The sequence below is a fragment of the Solea solea genome, chromosome 19, assembly GCF_958295425.1.
Source record: "Solea solea chromosome 19, fSolSol10.1, whole genome shotgun sequence".
NCBI lineage: Eukaryota > Metazoa > Chordata > Actinopteri > Pleuronectiformes > Soleidae > Solea > Solea solea.
The window spans coordinates 9494876-9510029 of record NC_081152.1 but is presented as its reverse complement, the minus strand read 5'-3'; the positions used below and the strand labels follow the sequence as shown (position 1 = coordinate 9510029).

The window sequence follows — 15154 nt, the reverse complement described above, 5'->3', positions numbered from 1 at the left end:
TCAAACTACAATCTAAAAATCCATCAACCCAACATCTACATCTTAAGTGCTCATTTACCAAATGTTTACTTACATCATGATCTTATCACATCATAAATGTATCAAACACTCAGACAATCAATGACGCCACTGTGAGGACAGTGATGAACATGGTGGAAAGAAAATTGCTGAACTTTTTTTCAGCAATGCTACAGCACTGACATCAGTATGAAATCATTATAAATTCAAGGTACGATCTTGTGATGCTTTAGTCACAATAATTCACTTCGTGCAACATCTAATTGTTGTCATACATTAAATACTAGAGTACAAAAAGTACACCATGAAGGATGACTCCTATATTGGGCTCATTTATGGGGAAAATAATGAACTGTGCTTTTTCTGACAGACATTGCAATTACCGATTTGATTTGCAACAGAATTGTTCGAAATCAAGGCTCAGTTCAATGTTCACAGTGTAGCTTTAAAAAGGGATGGAGCATTAACACACATCACCATCAAAACATTAACTACACTATAGTCTATTGAACTTCTTCCATTTCCAACATCTATGGATCATATTTTTAATATGCATAGAAAATGGACCAATCAAAAACCAGTACAATTATATTGCAGCCTGTGTGATTTGCTAATTGCATTGTTACAAATTTCAATTTTGATATGATAACAATTAATTGCTCTGTCATCTTCCTATGAATATGCCTATGAAAATCATTCCACCATAAATATATACAACTTTTTTACATTACACAGACATGCGATATGTAATTAATAGTAAACAGGATCCCTTAAATTAATCCTCCACTACTGATACACAAGTTCCTCATGTGAATAGCAATGTGTCTCTGCAAGGATGATGACGCAGTGATTTCTGTGTAAATGTGAAATGGAGAAGAGGGTCCAAATGGTTCTGAGTGACTAGTCTGGGTGCTAATCCCCCTGCAAAAGCTCAGACAGCAGAGTGTGCATATAAGCAAGACAGGAAGAGACATCCTATCTCCCCAGACATTAAACTGGCGACAGAAATCAAGCACCGCTTTGCTTTGCAGTGACTCGTGAGTACTGTATATGTAGATGTGAGTGACCCTGAATGCTATTAACATGAGGACTAGTCATTTACCACCCAAAAAATTGAGCATTGTGTGTTATGGGTCTAATGACTTATTTTCATACTATGTAATCTACTATATAATCATGGATTTGTTGAAGGTTTGCTGCACATGAGCTCAAACATCCTCCTTGGTAATTGGAATTACAGTTATTTTGTATTGCACTTCCTTAGAAGTTGACAAAGCTTTCACCACTAAGAACATTATGCTCTCTTTTTTTTTACCTAAGCACTAACCATGATCAGTAATCTGACTTTGATGTAAAGCATTGGTGGGGCTCCCTGTTACTGCCTGAATAATTGCCTACACTGCAAACAAGCAGTCATAATTTCCTGCCACTGAAGTCCAGACCTGTGAAATGTAGTTTGTGTACTTGGTCAATCCCAAATGGCTGTGCACAAATAATGGTACAAGACAGGGAAAGAAAACAAGTGTTGTTTCTGAGTTCTAAGAATAAGAGAGCTTGTGTCTTTGTTGGCCTGCGTGTGTGTGCATAAGGGAGGCGGCTGCAGACAGACAGGCTCTAGAGGATTACAGAACAGGACAGGGCACCATAACTCATTGAGCTGATCACTGGCTACAGACAGACAGGCTGGGTTGAATGCTGATGGCTCACTGATAGGAATCTGCCACCAGCAACCGACAAATAGCATTTATCTGCAAGGGAAACCCAGCCCTATTCTGACACTCAAACAAACATGCACTCAAAAACACACACGCATACACACACTTTTCTTTTAACTCATTACACCTGTCAAAGTGGCTTACGCTGTCATTTCTCTGTTAAAACATGTTTCTCAGTCTTCAACTGCAAAAGAAACATAACCGACTCCTAATTATCACTTTTTACAGCCTAACACTTATTTCCTAATTTGCTTTAAATCCAATTATTGATGAGAACATTTTTATTAGCTGGTTTAACTGTTATTGTGACATCAGTGGAGCCCAGTGAAAAATGCACAAGTGATCGAATAATAAACCAGATTAAAACCATCTCCCACAGTAAGGTGTCAAGACACAATTATAAGGACACAAAAGTGTCTATATTATACAATATTAGGTGTTTATTCCCCTATTTATAATTTAAAAATGTCACATCTTGGTTTATCTGCTTTGACCATATTCACACTAAGACTACAACCTATGACTAGAGCTTTTTGGCAAGGGAAAGTGGAAAAAAATGATTGATCCAATCTGTCAAATACAAAATAAATAAACTGAAAGTTAAGAAAGTAAGCAGCCTTTGATAGAAACACGCCTTTTTCACGGCAGACATTTGACTTGTCATAGCGGGAAAGACACAGGTGTTACTGATTATATTAACGATGGTTCTGTTGATTACTAGTCACAGTGATTACTTTCATCAGCTTCACCTGTGCTTGTCCTACTGTGACATGTCAAAAATGTCTGAGTCTCTAACTCACAATTCAATGGGCTCTTTGTACAGCAGCCAGTTTGACATGTGTGAGCAAGAAAAACACAGGTGTTACTGGTAATATTAACGATGTCTCTGTTGAGTTTATGCAAGTGAGGACAGTGTTATGATAGAAAAATCACAGGTGTAAATTCTCAAATTCATCAAATCTTGATTTCATGGTGAATGCTAGTTCACCGCTGTGCAGAAAGACCCATACATCCACACACACAAAAAAGCCATAGCATTCATTATCAGCAATTGATGATGTTTTCAGAATTAATACAATTGACAAAATGTGGTCTAGTTTGCAAAATTGAAACAGCACGTTTCCATTTCATCCTATTTCAATTGTGTGAGTATTGGTGCACTCTTACTTGCCACCCCTGATGCCAGGCCGTAGAGGAGGCCACCTTCAGCTTTGGGCTCAAAGATGTGGGTTGCTGGTGGTGGACACTTCTCCTGCCTGATGAAGTTATAGAGTAGGGTTTTCACCAGACGGCTGGTTAAAGACAAGCTGAGGAAAAGAAACACAAATGGAGTGAGAAGGAAAGGAGATGTTAAAGACAATCCTAAAATATATAAAACACCACATGATCAAGAAGAGACTACACTACATCATGTAAATGGATATGAATATCATAATTGGTTTTAGGATTACACAAGCAAAAATCCTTTTAGACAGACTTATGATCTGTTTTCTTGGAAGCCTTTCTTCAGCTCAGTGATAATTAAGTCAAAGTGCTCTCGTTTGGCCCATATATTGTAAAAGCCCTAAAAGAAAATACCATCTAATATCTGCCTGCCTCATTTGACTGCACCTAACTGCACTTAAAAAGCATCTACATCAACATTTATTCACATTTAAGATATCAGTGGACTACGGTTAACTTAACCTACTGTTGTAGCCCGAGAGACAAAGTCCTTGTTCCATTTAAAGGTACTGGGGTATGTGAAGAGGAACAGAGGACTGAATACCATGTCACGCTCATTTGGAGAGCACCTATAGTTAAGGGCCTGCATTCAAAATCACACAGTTAATATGGGATGAAGGAGGTAAGTTAGCCATTTTGTTAATGCTCAATAGTTGCAATTTGGTGCATGACAGTAAGTCAGTGGTGATCCTCAGTGGACTGTGAACCCGTCTGCTTTCTTACCATCTGCCTTTCATTATGTGCTGATAGATTATTCCATCTCGAAGGATGTCTTTGTGGAAGAGCTGATAGGAGAAGAAAACCAGCAGCGTGGTCACTGCTTCAAACAGGATGCTATAGGTGATATCTCTTCAAGGATAGATAAATGCAGAGAGAGAGAGAGAGAATGTGAATGAATTGTAATGACTGATATCATAGTTCTTCATAGCTATGTCGGGTCAGCTCTTTATGTTGTTGCATGTTATATAGATAAGATGTGATATCACAGCAGCTGTATCTCACTTTCAATATTGTGCACACCAAACATTACAGCAGTTTATCAAGTTAATGTGTGGTGGTGCTCAGAGTTGCTTCGAAAATTAAGTTTAAAAAAAACACTTTTGAATTATTTTAATTTACATTAAAAACCATAAAATACAAGAAAGCAAATATTTTTTCAGTTAAGATTTGACTAACAGACCCAACCCAAACATGCAACGTTTTAAAATTTCATACTAATGGGTGAGCATCATAAACTTTTTCACCTTACAATATAACATTTCCATACATATATCAACCTGGACATAGAAAGAAACACTGACATCTATCTGCAAATCTAAACAAATAAATGGAGCAGAGGCCTGTCAGGGATTTGGGTAAACTTAACTACACCAAAAGAGTGGTCAGATTTTTCTCCAATTCAGGAGCATGTACAGAGGAAATGGGCCACAAGTAGCCACTAAGTAGTGGAGGGAAAAAAACCAGGCAGTCGTACATTTTGGAATAATAAATAATGTCGGATAACTGAACACATTTACATTAGAGCCAAGGTTTGATGTCCAGAGACAACAGATGAGAAGGAGAGGTTGGTGGACAGAGAGCGTAATGGAAGAAGCTGTGTCAAAGAAAAAGCTATTGTCATATTTTAGTGAGCTTATCTTGAAGCAGCAGAAGAGATTTTTCTCTATGGATACATACATAATGTATCTTTGTTTCTGTGTCAGACTGAGTGGCAGGCTGGGGGAAAAAAATACTTCCATTGATTCCAGTGCGTCAGTGTGCACACCACTCTTGAGTTTTTTGTTTTTTTTAAGTCACCCCTATGTTCACACCCACTCAGAGTCAGTAGTCCTCATCCAACATTCATTTAATAACATATCTCTTGTCCTACACAGGCAAGACGTTTTCTCTCTCCTTATTTGGTTTAATCTCATCCCTTCTTTTTTTTTTTTCATTCCATCACAAAAATTGTCAGCATGTTCCATAATGGATTTCCTCTTTTAGTGATTTCTGAACTAAGGGATGAATGAGCACGCAGAACACACAAAAGGAACTGCTCATAAAGTTTTAGCACTAGAACTGCTCTTCTTAACTAGATACATAAATGGTGAACAGACAAATTACCAAATACTTTATGTTTATGTGATTAATATGCTCATAATAAAATGTGGACAAGTAGCTCTGAGGCACTGTTAAATCACTGCGAGGTCAGTGTAAACAGCTTGTTAGTGTTGCATCAGAATCTGTCTGACATTTTAAGTGTTTGCAAGTAGGCCAATGTTTTATTCCAGCGTATTCTCAAACAGAATGACATCAACACAAACCAGGGCGATACTTACAGCAGGGGAACTTCAACAATCAAGTGAACAAGGTTGGACAACAGCTCCTCGAGAAGGTCTTCACTACCTGTTTCCATACAAAGAGATTAAGGGAGTTATAAACTGAGTATTTGGCAATTCCCCGTTTTTTTAATCATTATCAATCTCTCTGCTCCCATGATATCTATCCCACTCTATGTCCGTCCCATCGGTCTCTATTTCATGCTCACCTTTTGAAAGAAACACATTAGATTTTTATCAAACTGTATTTGAAGTTTTATACGCATATAATAATTCTTAAAATTGTTCAGTTTAATTACACTGCTCAACCACACACTCAGATTGTTGTACAACATACAGCTTTAATTATGGCACCAGTCAGTGTAGCTTTGTCATTTTGCAATCTAATCTGAAAGATAAAGTATATGTATCACAGTTAGAGCTAGGTATGAAACGTTAATACTTTTCTGGTATCCAATATCAAAACATGTGTTGTCATTCAATTTCAAATTTTGGTAGCAAAGGACATCAGCAGTAGTGAGCCGCTTGAGCATGCACTATACGATACAATACACGATACATGGTCCACGATACCAATAATATCATGATACAAAGATTCTGTGATAATCCATATATTGTAAGACAATCATGATGTAGATAGATAGATAGATAGATAGATACTTTATTCATCTCACAGAGAAATTCATGTATCGCTATATGATCACCGTTCCTATTTTTTTCACAAGATAGAGAATAAAGTGCATAATGTCTATGTATTGAACATGGATGGGTCATCTGTTAATGTAGCTTTCTCCAGCATTATCCCGCTGTAAACTCCCTATTCTTCAGCCAGGTAACTTCTGCCCAAGTTTCCCTCACTGCTGGGCGAGTGAAACTGGCAGAGCCTTAATTTGTTAATTAAAATATCAATATTTGCTCTGGCATATTGATTATCACATTGCACGAGGAAGGACGACGATATATCACCAAATCGGTATTTTGACCCACCCCTAACGGGGATTAACATGTGTGTCTGTGTTGTGTTTTAAGAGGCTACTGCTTGTTTAATGAGTACCATGTCAAAAAATAACAGAACACTGTATCTAACTCACGCAACTTCATTCAGACAAAGCCTTTCTCTGAGGCCGCCCCCCAAAAAAATGACGTGCAGTCTGCGGATGCAGATTTGGACATTTATTAACAGAGTCTCTAGGAGACGACTGATCCAGGTCAGTAGCCAGGGGTGCTTGTGCTCAATTAAAAATTTAATTTCTCATCTCTCTTTAGGTATAAGGGAAAGTGTTACACATTTGACCCTTGTGGGTACATTTTAATAACTTGCACCTCATGAGTCGTCTGATGGGAGTCAAGTACTTTTTTGACATTGGTAAGATTTCTTAGCAGATGTTGGGGATTTTGAGTAAAGTCTAAAACTGCGTCAAAATGACATGAAGCACTTTCATCTTAATCAGTGCAACTGCTAGTAGCTCCACCTGTAGAGAAATGACAGGCATTCACTGTTTCTTACTGCAACGTGTGGCCCCATTTCAATCTCCCTGCGGCACACCTCTCCTTTTCCCAACTCAATCTGTTGAGCTTACCTCCAAAGGAGCCTGGTGCCCTCTCCTGGTAGGAGAATTGCAGGTGCAGTTCTTCCTCACTCATTTCCCTGATGAACACCTTCAGCATGCAACGAATCATAAACAGCGCATTGTGCGCCTGCCAGATGAACAGCTGACTGCGGAGGAGAGAGAGAGAGAGAAAAAAAAAAGACTCAAGGACTGTGAAGGAAACAAGAACATTGTGATGGATGAGCAAAAGTGGATCCGTTCTACTTTTGTTTATGCCCTTTCTTTACTTGGCTGGCTATGTAGGTTCTATGACAATATGTAAATTCAAAGTGTGCATAAAGCAATAAATACTATATTTTCTGACTGACAGGAAAATGTGTTACTAACCACCTTGCCAACTGCCCCCCCCCCCCCCACACACACTTTAGCAGGGATTAAAAGAGGTGAACATCGTAGGTCGTCAGTGCTTGCACAGAATATAAAAGTAAAAGCTCAGTTATCATCCCGCCTATTCAACAAACATGTAGATAAGCAAACATTTTCACCATTTTAGTCACAGTTTAATGATGTGTTGCAGTCCTGCTCTCTCTCTTGCTCTGCACCCTCACAGCAAATGTCTGTTCTTTTATCTGTACTTTTGTTTCCTTGTCTTCAGGAATTTTAAATCAAGTGCCAGAGCTTTTCTGCATGTTTTTGCATTCAGAGAAGACATATTTGCAAGACAAAGACAGGTCAACTAGCAAACCAAAGGTAGTAGTGTAGGAGCAGGTGCAGTTACTCATAAATAAATGAGTAAACCAATAAGAAAGAGTGCTGTTTTTTGTGTTTTTTTTAAATCAGTACAGCATTTGAGGAAACGTTATACTAACTACGGTTCTGGTGCGTCATCGAGCTACATTTGTATTTTTTTCATGTGTTCTATTTTGTTATACATATAGATCATAGAGTTGCTCAGTTTACACCGGTAAGTGAGACAGATCCTTATGTATTTAACCAAATTAAACTGAGCTCTTCTCCTACAAAGGTTATATATTGTAGTTTGGCAATCTGAGCTTTGAAAAATGATGACACTTGTTTAAACAAACTGCTGCACATCCTCCTTTTTGACAACAAAGAAAATGGTGCAAACAGGTCAGTCATCATCACTCTCAATGACTCTGCAGAATGAACATATGCTTTGAATAAACAAGAACTTGTTTATTCAAAGCAGAGACAGAAAATTGGGCCAAGATTGGTACAAAACCAATGTAGAGGATAAAAAATGATCGGAACCATCCAGTAAAAACCACAGTGTTTCATAACCACTAAACACCAACACAGTGGTGTGTAATCAGTTCCACAAATTGGCAATTTGCACATGGTAATTATGTTACATCCAAAAAATGTAGGTTTGTTTCTGGGGATACAAACAGAGATAACTTCAACCTCTAATGATGTTCAGCACAGAATGAAGATTTTCCACCAGAGGCATTTGGTGATTTGGGCAGGATTAAAATCTGGAAAATTAGTTTGGCAGTGAGAGCTGAATGATGTCACATGTGTTGATGGTTATACCTCAGCAGTTTTCTCATGGGAAACTCCAACCATTTCTATTTTGCTTTTGAAAACTAGGGAATCCCTGGCCAACTGTGATCAAGCAATGTAATGGCTAGCATTTATTACAAACACATTCAGCTGACTCTCTTCTCACAGGTTCCCATACTCACTCTTCACATTCTGTAGAGATCTTCAGTTCTTTGGTTCTTCCCAGAAAAACTCTCACGAGAGAGCCAAAGTTCCCTGTTCTGGGATTGTTTTCAACTTGGAAGACAAAAAAAACAGAACACGGTCAACATGACCTAAAGAAGACTTGACATACAACATTCTGATGTTCTAACTTAAACTTCAGAGATTATATATTAATATTATCAGTATTAACAACTCAACTGGGGACAGAAAACATACACAGATGAAATCACAATAAAACTAACATACTCAGGGTTTTGGCCAGGGGGACGACAGCTTCTTCCAGCAACTTTGAGTCTCCACTGTTAGCAGGAGAGAGATGTAAAGAAAATGAAAACATGCTTAAAAGTTTGCAAGTTTCTGTTTTTATTTCGTTCGGCTTGTCCCTCTCCGGGGCTTGCAACACAATTTTGTTTATGATCTCAGTAATAACAATTAGTGCATTAGATACATTTGAGAGATTAATGGTTAACACAAAATAAGTTCAGGTTCAAGGCGCCAGCTCTGTCACACAACCAAGTAATGAATTATTTAATTAAATTAACAAATAGATTAACTGAAGTACTGTGACCCTACACATTACCAACAGCTCTTCAGCTGGACCCATGTTTACCTGCTGGTGGGACTGACAAAGGTGAAGGAGATGAGCTGATTCCAGAAGGGGTCATTCTCTGATATGGACTCTGTGCCCACCAGGGCCTTGAGGCTTGGATTTTCAGACAGGTCACTGACCTGGCTGGTGTTAGCTCCCATCTCTACCAGACTCACCACCCTTTACGGCTTTTTCACCAGGCACATGCCAGATCCTGGAGCAGAGGGAATGGTTTAATTTTTAGCATCACCCTACATGATGAACAACTATGTTACAAACAATTACATGTGTAAAAGCGCAGAATATACAGAATATAATGTTTATAAGGCTGTATTAAAAATGAGCTATGTTTTCTCTCGTCTTTGTCTGTCTGTGGGCAGCATGACTCATAGAGAAAGGGATGTATTTTAATGAAATTTTCTGGTGATAAGTTATTGAGTTTGAGATTGAGTTATAACTCAAGGAAAAAAAATCTGGTAATGATCCTTACATGGATACATATTCAGGAGTACAGAGTACAGATATGGGAAACTAATGGGAAACTAAGCCGCTTTGGCAGAAGTTTTCTATTCTCTGGGTGCTGAAGTAGAAAAAATATATATACGTATACAGTATATCAAAAGTAAATGTAGTCTTGTGGTAAGGCAAACCTGGAAGAAACAACATAATTAAAACCAGGGGGTGACTCCTTAATGGTTTCAGGTCTTCTTCAACAGAACATGGTGGCAATTTAAAAAAATCATATTCCCATTTAAAGGACAATAGACGGCACATATGTGTGGACACAAATGCGACTAACAGCCTGGTTGGAGGTGAGATGTCTGTGAATTTTCAGTTGCAAACACCTCAAGCGCCTAGTCAAATAACAAATCTCAAGGCTTCACAATAGCTCAGATTCTTCTGGGTGATGTCATGACAGGCTGCTATTTGGAGTAGAAACCTGTTTGGTTATGACAAGTTATGTTTTGTTGTGTTGTCAACAGAGTTGGAGTAATTTGGAATATGAGGTTTTTGGAGCTGCTGAATTGTATTGCTGTCTCTTAATCTCAATGATAGGAAGCAAAAATAATAGAAACATACAGCATATGCAATACAGCACCACAAACTGCACTAAATTATGAACATTATAACGGGCTTCATCAACTACTGTATCAAGCAATGTATACAATACATAGATAAAACAGGTTTGTAGCCTTTTACATTCCAATACACATGGTTTTCAAACTGTGGTATGTGTACCACCAGTGGTATGTGAGCTTCCTATGGTGATACTTGGGAGTGCAAGTAGTGCATAGAAAATTAAACAAATAACACAAATAATAATAATTCAATTCACCTTATCTCTCGTTCCAGCTTGCCCTAATTCTGCTATACCAGTGTCTGAAGTGTGTGTGAGGAAGAAGATGATGATGACAGCAAATTACCTTATTGGGAATAGATCGGCCTCTTGTGAAAGGTCCTTAACTGACTTTGCTCAAATTTTCTGGTGCAAATTTTCTCAGGGGATACTAGGTATGTATGTAAGTTTGAGAAGCACTGCAATACAATACTCAACAGCAGAAGAGGACAAACCAGGATCCAGGATTTGTTTTTTATCCTATCCACTGACACACCTTAGACACATAGGTGTAGCCAGTCAACCTAGATTTGTGAATAGGCTCATACAGAAGAAGAGGTAAAAGCACACGGAGTAAACAAGGATGTAGTATTCCAAATGTCACAAATACAAGCCATTAATTTTTATAGTATTCTTAAAAATAATGGAGACCAAAATTGTGTTTGCATACAGAGTGTTGTTTCTCGTCCCTGTTTAGTTGTGTATGCTCCCTCAGTCAACCTACAGTCAGGACGTTAGCTAGCTCATCCTGCTTCAAGCACAGTCAAGTACCTGCGCCTCAGAGACTTTTACAGCTAACATGATGCACTCACAGCCCAGAAACCAGCACCGGTTAACAGCTGGGTCAAATGCACATATGATTGTAGATTGATAAGTAACTGTCCAGAAATACAAGCTAACGTCCACTGCTTGTTTTGCTATCAGCTGACCGCTCGACTTACCTGTCATAAATGCTTCTCGTAGTTTCCTTAACTCTCTCGGCTCTCAGGACGTTTTTACTGGCAACGGGTTTCTTCGTGTCACTACACAGCTTGTTCCACTTTGTTTTTCGAGCGTATTTAACGAAGGCAAATGCTTAATTTTCTGTGTAAAATTAGGCTTTCAAGTTTACACTACAGACCCCTTTCAGCCATGTTTAACACGTCGCCACCCCTTGGGCACTGACGTCATTTACGCATGTGACGTTGCAGATAGAAATAGGGCACATAGAAAACAAGTGACCGATCTAAACCTTCATTTTCTACGCTCACACTGGCGTTTATCTGAACAAATATAGATCCAGTCCTAATAACACAGGTATTATGGCAAGCAGTTTTAACAGCTGTAGATATCTGCAATTCAGTGTTTACTAGTCAAATTGATTTTTTACAGTTTACAGTATGGAACGAGATCTGCACTATGTTAGTAGTTAAAGATGTCCAGAACGCAACATAGTCAGTCCTGGTCAGAACTTATGGAAAGGTTGATATTTATTACATCTCAAAGTACAGATTGTTTCTATTAAAAATGCAAATATGTGACATTTAATTTGAAATTTCTCAAAAATTGTACAGTAAAAATGTCACAGAACTTGTGGAAATGTTTTTGTCTCGAATTGATACATTTTCGATAGTGTGAAGCATGAACATGGGACTTTTAATTTTAAATTTCTCAAAAACTGTAAAGAAAAGGTCTGAACACAACCCGGTTAGTACTGGTCAGAACTTGTGGTAATTTCTGTTTTTATTACAGAATATTTTTTTCGCTTAAAAAGTTTGAATATGGGACATTCACTGACAGATATTGAGTTTGCGATTTAACTTACAATACATTCCCGATTCAGTTCAAGATTGACTCTCATTGACCACTCATTGATGCAAGGTGATGACTTGAACCATATAAATCGATCCATGTATTCCTGTTTATTTGCATAGCACAAGCAATCGCGAACAATTTAGAATAAATTGCAACCTTCTCATTTGCTAAAATGTATTTCAAATTGCAATTTCGATTTGAAAACGATTCAATTATCTGTCAGTTTTATTGTATTTAAATTGTTTTTAAACATGCAAGAGAAACCAACTTTAACTTTACATGTAAAAAATAATTTTATTACTATTATTTATTAAATAATCTGTGTTCATTATTAGTCCCAGCTGTGCAGACTTGCAGATCCCTCCTTGTTACAGTATATTCACTTATTTTGTCATTAAAATCTTGTTTGTATTTTACAAGTACATAATAAAGTCTGAATTGTCTTAAGAAAACAATACAGTCGAATGATTACAAACCTTGCAAAGTTTTTGGTGAAATGGAAAGAAAAATCTTTCTGTTTCATCTTTCTTTCTGATTATTATTAAAACAGGAGCAGGGATTTAACTTCCTGCTAAACATTATATTTATACTGCACATTAAAGAATATAATGCTGAAAAGGGAATTCATAAATCCTTTTTGTGCTTTACTGCTAGAAAGCACCAGATTCCAAAGATGAATGTGGAATTATTCATTACAAATTATTATTCCAGCTTCTGTTAAACAAGCAAGTACTTCTGCTGCTACAAAAATCTGTTTAAAAGCCCATATCATTTCTTAAATATTTCAGTGTGAAGTAAAAAAAAAACTGTTTGGGAAGGAAGCACAGAATAAAAAAAAGAAGCAAGATATGGATCATCATTTTTTAATTCAAGATGGTGTTAAAGTGTAAATGTCTTTAAAAAACAAATTAGCTGAGACTGCACATCCAATAAAATACATACATTATTTCAAGATAAGCAGGAACACAAGTGAAAATAAATCATTCTTTCAGACAATTTCTGCAAATAATAAAATCACTCAATCCAAAGAAGACAGAAATGGAAATTCATAGTTTATCTATATTATAATCTATATTATATTACTGAAATATTTACAGTGTTTTATATGTATTATTAAGATTTGAAGCTGTCAGTCTGTCTTCTTATCCGCGGCTATAGTTGTTCCATTAGCAGTGGCGTCACCGTTGCTCTCAGTCTGAAACGAAAGCATTTTTTTTTTTAAACAACTGAAAGTATTAGTCATGATGAGGTTGCGTGACTCTTAACGTTCCATTAAATTATGTTCAATGTAACATATTTTTAAGATATGCTTCTGTGCACCTCAGGCGAGTTGAAATTAATATCACAAGATTTAAAGTATTTTTTAAAAACTATGTATAATTCCAAATACCACAGTATCATAGAAAGGAGAAAGACTTTTGAAATGTATTTATTTGCTTACCTTGCAAGTCAAATGACTGTTTTCACTAACGTTTTGGTCACTAGTTCCATTCGTCTCCTTGACAGCTTTTTTGGTCCAAAATTTATTGATGAATGGTGAAATGAAGGGATAAATGATTGGCTCCAGGAACCTCTTGTAGACCCACAAAAGGACAGGGATCACAATACAGGGAATGCACACCATGACTGCAGCTCAGACCAAAATGTCCAAAATGAAGACCCTGGGAAAAAAAAGACATTTATTTTTATAAAGATATCCAGCTGTATTTACAGATATTTATTCAGGCATTTGGGTAAATGCAGTAGCCAATGTGAATACTGTGAGAAAATGAAAATGCATTATTTGATTGTTTTCTTTAACTGATTGTTTTATTCATTTTTTTATCATCTGTTGTTTTAATATCGTAAAGTTATATACTTTCAAAGCACGTTGTAACCTTGTTTTGAAAAGTGCTATATAAATAAATGTATTGTTGTTACTAACCAATATTGAAACCTTTTCTGCACTCGAAACAAAAAGATCTCTAACCTGAGCTGTTGAAATTACTAGATAAAAAATCTAACTCCATTGTAAATAAATTGAATCATAATATCCAACTGCAGTGTCTTGCAGCCTGTCTTCGTGAGCAAGAATTCAACTAGCTCTTTAGGAACGTTGATATATTTTATTTATTGTGAAGTCCTTTATTTAAAATGCTCAAACCAAGCTGTGAGGTTTCTCATATGGCAAGCCTTTCAAACATTAAATCTCCACGTTTGACTATTTGGAATTACAGTTATACATATCTGTGCCGTGATTCTTACTCGTCAAAACTTCAGTTTTTACTACTGACTATCTGAAGCTTAATTCAAGATGTCTTAAAATTACAGTGTAGATATCTTCAATTGAGGATAATTAAATAAATCTTGAAATTGAATTATGACGAGTCATAATGACGTGGGTATACACAATTTGGAGATCGCTATAATGACAATCCCCATACACATTAATGGCAAAAGTGACGTAATTCTGACTAGTAACCACTAAATTACGGATATCTGTAACTGTAGTTTTGACTAGTAAGAAGACTAGTAAGAAGACGTTGCAGATATCGGTAGTGAATGCCCTACCGATTAAATGTTTAAACCGCTCGCAATAATAAATAGACATGTAGATCCACATAAATCTTAATATTTAACCTGAGTTGCCATCTTGTTGACTATTAGCTAAGGCTAACTGTCTGCTATCGCGCGGTAGATAAATGAACAAGTGTAAGAATGTGTAGTTTACCAGCAGGATAGACATTTAACAACCAGACAATACAAAGCAAAAAATACTTGTACAAACAATAAACCTCACCTGACACGGTTCGTAATACCGTTGTTGCCACAAACCGACAGGAAAGACTGGGCTTTTCTCGATTGTTCTTCCGTCCTTCTTCTTCTCCTAGGCTTTCGGTAGGCTGTACGTAATATAGCGTAATACTGCCCCCCGCAGGTACAGGGCAACATTACTCTATATGCGCACATACAGTAAAATGTTTCCCAACAGATTCTCTGATACAAAAATTAATTTAAAGGGGGGAAAAAACCTCAAAAACAACAACTTAGATAACTGATATAAGAGAAACAAATTACAAATTAATATTACAAAATTCCACAAATGATTTAAATAATTATCC

At 36.9% G+C, this 15154-nt stretch overlaps 2 protein-coding genes across 2 annotated transcripts in view; both read right to left on the bottom strand.

Annotated features, from left to right (window-relative positions):
- dym (dymeclin) overlaps positions 1–11423 on the bottom strand; it is a 43408-nt gene extending 31985 nt beyond the window's left edge. Inside the window, exons 1-8 of the mRNA XM_058617546.1 lie at positions 11201–11423; positions 9164–9356; positions 8800–8852; positions 8532–8625; positions 6856–6992; positions 5276–5342; positions 3681–3806; positions 2901–3040 (exon numbers count right to left, since the gene is read on the bottom strand). Coding sequence (XP_058473529.1) covers positions 2901–3040; positions 3681–3806; positions 5276–5342; positions 6856–6992; positions 8532–8625; positions 8800–8852; positions 9164–9303 — 757 coding nt within the window. The 5' untranslated portion in view covers positions 9304–9356; positions 11201–11423. The remainder of the gene's footprint in view (positions 1–2900; positions 3041–3680; positions 3807–5275; positions 5343–6855; positions 6993–8531; positions 8626–8799; positions 8853–9163; positions 9357–11200) is intronic.
- A 1477-nt stretch (positions 11424–12900) lies between these two features.
- Positions 12901–14951, bottom strand: LOC131446422 (UPF0729 protein C18orf32 homolog). The gene is made up of 3 exons (XM_058617637.1): positions 14833–14951; positions 13495–13714; positions 12901–13248 (listed from the first exon to the last, which is right to left on the bottom strand). The coding sequence occupies exons 2-3, from the start codon at positions 13675–13677 to the stop codon at positions 13183–13185; spliced, it is 249 nt and encodes an 82-aa protein (XP_058473620.1). The 5' UTR covers positions 13678–13714; positions 14833–14951; the 3' UTR covers positions 12901–13182.
- Positions 14952–15154: the final 203 nt, after the last annotated feature.

Bases quoted from the DNA above. Each gene is read 5' to 3' on its own strand.
- LOC131446422 (XM_058617637.1), bottom strand. From the start codon at position 13,677: ATGGTGTGCATTCCCTGTATTGTGATCCCTGTCCTTTTGTGGGTCTAC. The intron at 13,249-13,494 runs GTAAGCAAATAA...CTTTCGTTTCAG, and splicing joins ACAGTCATTTGACTTGCAAG to ACTGAGAGCAACGGTGACGC.